Genomic DNA, 9517 nt, shown 5'->3' on the forward strand with positions numbered 1-9517 from the left:
GACTTGCTCTTAATGTAATAATAACTACTACTCAATTGCCTTCCTTTCATCTGATACCATAAATTGAAACTACTACTCAATTGCCTTCCTTTCATCTGATACCATAAATTGAAACTTTATAGTAGTGTCTTGAATGGTGTCAGTGTGTTCTCTTCGTAACTACCGATGATAGTTAACTCTAGTGTCTTGAATCTTGTCCGTATGTTCTCTTGGTGACGACTGATGATGGTTAACTCCTACCAACGTTATTTGGCTTTGGTGTTTTACGCAATTGATACCTATATATGTATCATGTTTTGTTAATGAGTTTGAACTAATTAAAGCAAGCCCTGAGTTGATGATGGTTAACTCCTACCAACGTTATTTGTCTTTGGTGTTTTACGCAATTGATACTTCCTTCGTCCGAAAAAGCTTGTCCTTCAAATGAAAGTATCTAGCACCAAGTTAGTACTAGATACATTTGTTTAAGGAACAAGTTTGAGACAAGTTTTTTTGGATGGAGGGAGTACCTATATATGTATCATGTTTTGTTAATGAGTTTGAACTAATTAAAGCAAGCCCCGAGTTTTGATATTCTGCTTCATACTCCCTCCGTTTCTAAATATTTGTCTTCCTAGATATTTTAACAAGCGACTACATACGAAGCAAAATGCGTGAATCTACAATCTAAAATATGTCCATATACATCTGTATGTGGTAGTTCATAACACTAAGCTCCATAGTTTTAAAGAGCTCATATTTAATTGAGGTTTTTAATTGGAATTGAGTCACCTGATTCTAACCGGGTCAACAATTTCTCAAAGCTCTCTCATTTTTTTTTGTACTATACAATATGCTTCCTAATTTTGATAGCCTCACAATTAACTGAGGTCTTTAGATTAGAAATGGGTCACCCGATTTTGACCGGGTCAACAATTTCTCAAGGAACTCTTCCATTCATTTCTTTTAATTCACTATGTCCCATTATTTTGAAGCCCTTTCATTCGATTGGGGCATTCAATTTTGGATTATGTTTACAATTTTGATTGGTTCCATAAATTTTCAAATCAATCAGCACCTACAAAATATATTAATCCCTCGCATCCTCTCACCACCTAGAAAAAAGAAGCCTCTATAACGGTAAACTCCCTAGTTTTAAAGAGCCCATATTAAATTAAGGTCTCCAGTTGGAATTGGATCACCCGATTGACCGGATCAACAATTTCTCAAAGCTTCCTTATTCCATTCTTTTATACTAATTTTTAAGGCCTCACAATCAATAGAAGTCTCCAATTAGAATTGGGTCACCCAATTTTGACCAGATCAACTATTTCTCAAAGCTCTCTCATTTAATCTTTTTATACTATACATTATGCTTTCTAATTTTCATAGCCTCACAATTAACTGAGGTCTTCAGATTAGAATTGGGCGATCCGATTTTGACCGGGTCAACAATTTCTCAAGGAGCTTTTCCATTCAATTCCTTTAATTCACTATGTGCCATAACTTTGCAACCCTTTCATTCGATTGAGGTATTCAATTTTAGATTAGGTTTACCATTTTGATTGGTCCCATGAGTTTTCAAATCAATTAGCAGCAACCGACCTATAAAATAGCATTAATCCCTCGCATCCTCTCACCACCTAGAAAAAAGAAGCCACTAAGATCCCTAGTTTTAGAGACCCATATTCAATTGTGGTCTCCAATTAGAATTGGGTCACCCGATTTTGACTTGGTCAATAATTTCTCAAATTTTGAAACATAGTGAGTATTTAAGAAAAACACCAACGGCACACCAAAGCGCGCCCAACCCTTCTAGTTAAGATGAAAGAACATTAATCAGAGTCATGTACATTAGATAGAGTGGATCCCAATTTGTGAAGTACTCCTAGAGGCAGTAAGAGAAGAAAAGTTTTATAGATTTGCTTCACCAAAGATAAAAAATATCCTTGACATGTCGTATCGTTTAATGTGCGGGATAAGGGGAATAGGTGATTAAAAAAAGAGTTAAATGAGCCACCTTGCAGACTGTACAAGTTGAACAGAGTAAGTGTTCAAACCTTTTTGGGACAAAAATGTGTGTAACCTATGAGAAACGATAGCTTGGATGTATTCCACCAATATAGATGACGGTCCATTAATAGACTTAGTGAAGCATGAGATATCATGTAGAGTGAGGATTTTTAGCTTCTGGGCTCCATGAAATCCAAAAATTTCAAAAATTGAAAAGCCAACCTTTTAAGTCCCAAAATGGTTTTGAAAATACACATGACCATAGAGGTGCATACTACATGCGTCTAAACTTTCATGATAAATATGTCTTTATGCAATATATGTAAATGATATTTTGGGTAGCTCATGCCAAAATGTATTTCATGGTGAAACTTACAATCATATGTGTGTGTATTTGTTTTCATAATGTCTTAAAACTTAAAAATCAAGTTTTTTTATTTTAAAATATCCGGGCTCCATGCAGCCTAGGAGATGAAAGCAATTCCCACATCATGTAATGTTATTTTTTGGCGGTTTTACTGTTGTTTTAGCTTCAATGGTCTTTTGTATTCCCATTTTGGATGCAAAACCTTATAACTTTACAAACTAGATAGCTTTGTGCATTATCATTTGATGCACATGTTGGGTTTTTACCTCCTTTTAGGGAGAAGAATATTATAGCCCAGCTTTATAATAAAGCAACAACAAAAGACAATGAGTACACACAAGCAAGCACTTGGGTTATTGGTCAAAGAGAAATCAAGTATCTGGATGTGGGGATCAGCTTAAAACAACCCCAAGCGAAACAAACTATGTCGCGTCCATGGATGAAGCCACTGCTCCTCTATGCACCACAATGTGCTCACTTTTTTTTGAAAAAAGATGGCTGATGTTCCTAAAGTCCATCCTTAGGACCCGCTTGATTGGTATTTTCACTTGTAAATTACAAGCCCCACAAAATTCCGGTTGTCTTGGCAATCAATGCTTGGATGGATATTTCGGGCTAGGTAAAAGAAGAGGGGCCGACAACAAGGAAAAATCCTAGTCCACGCATAATGCAGGACCTGCGCTCCAAACGCGCACCCCCAAACGCTATATGGGTGGCCCTATGTTTCCTTTTTTTTTCACCGGTTTTGAAAAGGTTGTAGAACCCTTTTCAGCCAGTTTTTCTTTTCTTTTTAATGTTTTTTCTCTATAGTTTTAACGATTTTATTTCTATTTTTCTGTTTTATTTTTTCCATTTTAAAATTGAGAAATATTCTTTGAAATCTATTAACATTTTTTGGAATTCACGAATACTTTTTGAATTCATGAATAATTTATAAGTCGTGAACATTTTAAAAAAATCATAAAATTTTTTAACCTCACGAATATTTTTTTAATTCGTGAAAATTTTACATTAGCGAATTTATTTCGATGTAGTACACTATTTTTAGAAATGCTTTAACATTTTTTAAAATTAAGAAAATATTTTAATGAAAAATTGGCTGAAATTCCCGATCAGAAAAAAAAAACCCTCAAACCATAGCATCCCCGCACTGGGTCGGTCCGTTTAGCACCTGTGCGCCTGCGTTTCTTTTGCGAGGAGCCGAGGAGTCATGTTGCCGATTGCCGGCGGACGGCTCGACGGTGCGATGACCGCCGCGATTGTCCGATGGCCACCGCGTACTGGGCGAGGTGACGAAACCCCCATGCCCTCCGCTTCCCGCCGCAGTCGCCGCCCTATCTCCTCCAAGAGAGCTGACCCCCACCATCGAATCCAAGCCCCCCTGCTGCGCCGTCGCCAGATCTACACCCCCGATGAGCTCGCTGGGTGATACACCCCCATTTCTCCTCTCCACGGAGATGCTCCAGTGCAGTGCGCCACACGACCTTGCCGAGCTCGTGCTTTGCAAGCTCGAGGGTAGCGGCGCCGTTTGGCGCTCGCGTATCTGCAGATGGGCTCGTTCTTTACAGCCCTCATTTTGGGCTGGCACGCGAGCAATCAGGTACAGTACTAGGCAAAAGTGCATAACAACAGTTTGGCTTGCTATGATTTTATTGCGGGCATCGACTCTGCTCACCATCACCGTCGATTGGTTGTTTGGCTTGCTACTGCCAGTGGCTCTCTTCGTACGTATTGGTTTGTGCAGGAGTGATTTGATAAGTTGGTTTATATTTCTGCTGTCAATTTCTGAAGTTTTGTAGCTCCAATTTGATGTTTCAGTTTGAAATTTTGATGAACAGATAATGAAAGTAAGCTAAAGTTGCTCTGTCAGGATTTTATCTGATGCACTTCCCAAACAGAGCAATCTGGGCGAGTATAATTTCACTGGTTTTATACTTTTATTGGTGCACTGTATTTTACACATATTTTACCAGCTGTGTAACTTCTCACAGATGTATATATTTACGCGGTTGCCAAGCGGGGCCTTAGTGTTTGAGTTAGTCGTTATGGTAAGGACCGGAGTTGAGCGAACTGGTTAATACCTTAACGAGATATACTGACTACTGAGTCAAGCCAAGTTGAGTCAGCTCGATTCCTTATAAAGTGCCTCAATGTGAATAATAATTGCAAAAGAAAGAAGAAGATGAAAACTAACTACTTCCTCTGTCCGGCTTTATAAGCCACCCCCTTTGAATTTTGAATTCACTTTTTAACTCAAAAATTTGATAAATAAAACATTACTTATATGCCAAAAATGCAGAGAGAAGAGGTTTAGGCCATGGTCACCGCAGCCACACTCGACACCGTTGGATGTAACGCTGCTGACATATGGATTAGGGACATGTTTAAGTTCAAAAGTGTAACCAGCTCCATCAGTAGGCATGCACATGCTCTAATTTTTTAACCCTGATGGGCGGGCACGCGGCTCTGTACTGTAGCAATTGAGCGCCAAGCCCAGGAATTCAAAAAAGGTGATATTTTTATGAACCTTGTCGGTTGTGTTCATCTTGCTATCATTTTTCGGGTGTTATTCTCCTGAATGAGCTTGTGAGTATTCGGTTGCTGGAAAAAAAAATCATATGAGGAACAACATCTTATCTAGTTTGAAAACATAACATTCAATTGGCAGATATCCAGTAAAAATCTTTTGCGGGAACTTCAAGACATAACAACTTAAAAACCGGACTAAGAATCCTGGACATTTCCGCTTGCTACTTATTTTAATTTCTATCAGTTAGTTTTTGTGACTTCAATCTTTTTTCTTACAGTTTAATATCACTGTCTCTCACTAACTAAAAATTCAGTTGATTTTCACAAGTAAACATCATTGATGAAGAAAAATATTTGCTTAACATGCAAACTGAGCAGTAAGCGACGGATAAACCCCTATGATGTTACCATGTACAGTAGGTTTAATTGCCATCTATAGACCTGCTAAATCTCCCTTGATGGTTCCCGCCATCCTACACAATAGGCGCCAGGCACAAATCCCTGTAAAGTGTAGCAGATGAGCGGTAGTGAGCGTAGGTTCGACTGATCCATGGTTTTGCCCAGCATTTCTGGAAAATGTATACTGATGTGGTCAAATTTAGGCTTAAATTTTCAAGGGACTAATAAACTCGGATGGAGAAGTAGCTATTTTTCTAACAGAGGATGTTAGGCAGGCGATGATGTTTGTAATGCAGTCCCGTGGATCCGAACGGGCTGTATATTTGAATAGCTTGCTTGTCGTTCAGCTTAACAGGCTAGCTAGCTGTTGGAACTATTATTAAGTATTAACGACAACCTCGTTTGCTGTTGGTCAAGATCTAACCTTGGTCTCTGCACATATAGGCATATATTTTACCCCAAAGGCCCTGCCTTAGGCCCAGCCCCCCCAGCCACCAAGCCTTGGTTAGGTGATGTCAGTAATCTGTTCAGTTTGCTGTCGCTGCTCTTAGTTCCTTCCTGCTCTGCTTGGTGTGTCTAAGTTGAATTAGATTCGTCTCCTGTTTCCAGCGGTACCCTGAGCAGGGCGTCTATTACCTGAAGGTAAGATCAATGGATCCCTCGAGTTCATAAAGGCATACTATTTTCTCTTCAGTTTTCTTTTGTGCACTGATAGCACACGGATTAGCTGGCTAGAGTACCAACCTCTTCCAAAACAGTTGTATCCATAATATGGAGCAGATCGAGCATGCAGCTGATAGTCTTATTGGACTGACCGCAACTCTTCAGGGGGAAAATGCCACGCCGTGGGAAGCTTGTTGATGACAGCGAGTGGAGTGAAGTAGAGTTTGCCAACAGTTATGCCCTGCTCATCGGGTACCTGTCCATGGCCGTCAAGGGCCTGGGTTTTCTGGTGCTTACTTGGACCACTGTAGTTCTTCTGGGTGGCTACGTCTCCACATTGCAGAAGAAGGATTTTTGGTGTCTTACATTCATTACGCTAGTACAGACAGCTGGGTTAGTGTTGTTACTCTTCAATTCGTGCATAATCACTGCTCAAGTTTGTCCTAATTTTCCTTTGGAAACTGTTTCCGTGGTTAATTCTTTTCCTAATTCTATTTCTGAGAATTTTTATCTGGTCCAATCTTTATTGTGTCTGCATCTAACTTCCGTACAAACACCAGGATCTTCGATGTTCTTCTGACTGAAAAGCTGAGCTATATTATGGATTCAGTTTTGGCCCTTTTATATGTTCGGGTTGCCGTGGTTGGCCACAACGAATTGCAGAGTAAACGCCAGGTGCTAGCAGATGTTATGGCGATTGTTCAACTGTTAGTATTTGTCATTCTACTGTGCCCACTGGCAGCTGTCTACATGTTTGGGTTGTTAATCTCCGCGGGGATTTCTGTGTGGCGTCTGAGGCAACACGATTACGGGAGTGATGCTGACGGACTTGGAAACCTGAAGCCGGCGCTGGACGTCTTGTATTCCATTGCTCTACTCCAGGGTGTGATTTTCTGCTACAAACCTTATTTGGTTTTGCAAAGGGATCTGTAGTGAATGCAGTACTTAAAAGAAGGGGGTTTGGGAATCACGGACTACTTACTTGAAACGATGATTGGATGTGAAAAGGACCCTTCGTTCGCTAGAGGAAGAAACCTCATCACATATGCTGTCGACCTGATGGGGTCCAAGTCACCTGATGACTATGTTTCCGGGGTAAGGATCCTGGATGCATTTGCCAGAGGAATGGAGATAGTTGCCAAGGGATGGGAAGAAAAACATCTTGTGAGCTGTCGGAAGAAATTTTACGATGTTCATGCATGAGCACATACTCGTGAAGCATCTGATCATGTCTGCATCCTCCACCAACGTACTCCAGAAACTGCTGCAGACTTTAGACTTGAGAAGCATTCATGACAGAGAGACGAGAGGGCATGCTGCGAGGGTTGTGGCCAAGATTGCTGGAGGCATCCATTTGGAGGAGTTCCCAAGGGGGGTCGACTACATATCTTCCCTCATCGACTCATTTGAAGAATATAGTTTACTCCAACCATACCAGCGAGACTGGTCAAAAGAGACATTTGACCAAAATTGGAACATTATGGTTGACTACTTGAGATCACCAGATTTTGATGATAAAGAGGACAGTGATGAGGACCAGCGAGAGGACAGTGATGTTGACCTTCTCAACGCCTACAAGGAGCTAATGGTGCAAGGCTTTCGTATCCTTCAGAAGCTTGCAGCCAATAATGACAACTGCAGAGTCATGCTCAACACCCCACGCCTGCTCCAAAAGATCATGGCGCCTGTGACCTCCGACTTACTCCACCAAATAGATCATGATGAATGGTCTAGCATAGTAGAGGGTTCAGTCAAAGTGATTATCCGGCTCGTGGCTGCTACTGGGCAGACTGGCACCAAGCTGCGCAGCAAAATCTCAAGCAGTAAGGAAGTGATCAGCACCATGGAGAGGATTCTCGAGTGTGACAAATGCAATGAAAAGCTGCAGAAACATGCTATTCAGGTTCTCGCGTTCCTATACTATACATGGATACATCTTTGATCCCCGAGAATGCAAACAGAGAAAAATTCATAGAGATGCTGCTAGTAGACATTATAACTGATGATAACAAGGACAAAAAGGACAGAGGACTAACAGCAGCTCCTGCGTTGATGGCTCTATGCTCCAAAACTGAAACGGGTGCCAGGAGTATCATTATGGCCAATGATAATGTCGTTAATAGTCTCGCTATAATGATTCTTGAAAAGGGTAGTTTCCAATTTACTGCAGCAAAAATCCTGAAATCTCTATGTATTCATCACGCCAATGATGATGCAAGTCACAAAAGGCTAAAGAAAGTCATGAGAGATGTAGTTCCAAAGGTAATCGATGCCACCATTTCTTTTATTCTCCTCAACAGTTGATCTCAAATATGGTGTTCCTTTGAAATCTTTGTATTAGCGGATACATAGAAGCTATCCTGCTTTCAATTATCAAATCAGTCAAAATAAACTGAATATATTCTTGTTGTTTTAGGTGCTTGAAGAGATAGTTTGTTGGGCATCAGAAGAAACACGTGCAGTAATAGAAGCTGACAAAGTCAGGTCCACGGAACCAGAAACTGACCTTGAAAACCAGTCTGGTGTTCCACAAGATAATGGCCAGGGCAACAGCACGTCTTCCTCTAATCAGCAAGACCACAAGATGACCGAGTATGGGGTGACTTGCATGTTATCCTTTTGTGTCACAGTATGCGACACGTTGATCAGTGCAGATCAGGACTTGACTCCTCAGTTTGAATCAACTATCCCTATGGATGATGGTTTATCTAGCTTCCCAATGAAGCTCCAGCAGATTGTAAGCAAAAATATGCATCACAAGCCTGACTGCCTGACAATTGTGAAGCTTGCATGTAAGATGGTCATATCAATGATGAAACACATGGGCAGCTATGTCAAAGAGGATCTGCAGAGCTTGATGGATACACTGTCCACCGCTTCGAATGACATGTTTCTTCTTGATGGCTCCATGGTTTTTGACATTACGGAAGATGACGAAACGACACCGGGGCCTTTCAGGAGTCTCGCTTCCCTCGTGAAAGAAGCACAGGAACTAGTTGACAAAAGGATTGAACTTTGATGTTGAAACTGTATCATCTGGAAGCTGTTTAAGTTAGAACTTATTATTCACTTGCTTTCAGTAGCCTTTATTCATCTTTGAAACTTTGTGACTGCGACAATATATCTATGAGTCTCTATTTGTATTTTGAGAGATCAGATGATGCATTCCTTTGTATCAGTATCTGAGTTTATTGCCAGTTTCCTAGCAGTAGAGTCACATTCATGCACACAAACACAAAATTTAACATAGTTTTGTGCCTCGGGCAAGTCAAAATTGTGCATCGGCCATCTGCAAGACACAAGTTTCCCCATGAAGTCCCGTCTGCCGTCCTCTTTAAGGGCTCGTTTGGTTGCATCGGAGGCAAACTCCAGTCGGATGACTTTGAGGGGCAGGTGGGATCCCCTCCTACCACGGGGAAGATCTCCCTAAACCCTGCTGCCATTTGGTGTCAAGGTAGATGGGGAAACTGAATAATTCCAGCCATTTGATTCACAACAACAGATAATTTCAAATAAAACATAGAAAGCCCAATAATTCCACACAAAATTTCTGAAGGTCCTAGCAGA

General features: G+C 40.8%; 1 protein-coding gene across 4 annotated transcripts; it reads left to right on the plus strand.

Annotated features, from left to right (window-relative positions):
- Positions 1-3531: 3531 nt before the first annotated feature.
- LOC123063680 (uncharacterized) lies at positions 3532-9106 on the plus strand. 4 transcript variants are annotated; one of them, XM_044487579.1, is made up of 4 exons: positions 3532-3959; positions 6116-6343; positions 6511-8212; positions 8367-9106. In XM_044487579.1, the coding sequence occupies exons 1-3, from the start codon at positions 3772-3774 to the stop codon at positions 6881-6883; spliced, it is 789 nt and encodes a 262-aa protein (XP_044343514.1). In that variant the 5' UTR covers positions 3532-3771; the 3' UTR covers positions 6884-8212; positions 8367-9106. The 4 variants fall into 4 exon arrangements, with proteins under 4 accessions (XP_044343514.1, XP_044343503.1, XP_044343508.1 ...); XM_044487568.1 differs by having other exon boundaries at positions 3533-3959; XM_044487573.1 differs by lacking the exon at positions 6116-6343 and having other exon boundaries at positions 3533-3959.
- Positions 9107-9517: the final 411 nt, after the last annotated feature.

The sequence above is a fragment of the Triticum aestivum genome, chromosome 1A, assembly GCF_018294505.1.
Source record: "Triticum aestivum cultivar Chinese Spring chromosome 1A, IWGSC CS RefSeq v2.1, whole genome shotgun sequence".
Classification (NCBI taxonomy): Eukaryota; Viridiplantae; Streptophyta; class Magnoliopsida; order Poales; family Poaceae; genus Triticum; species Triticum aestivum.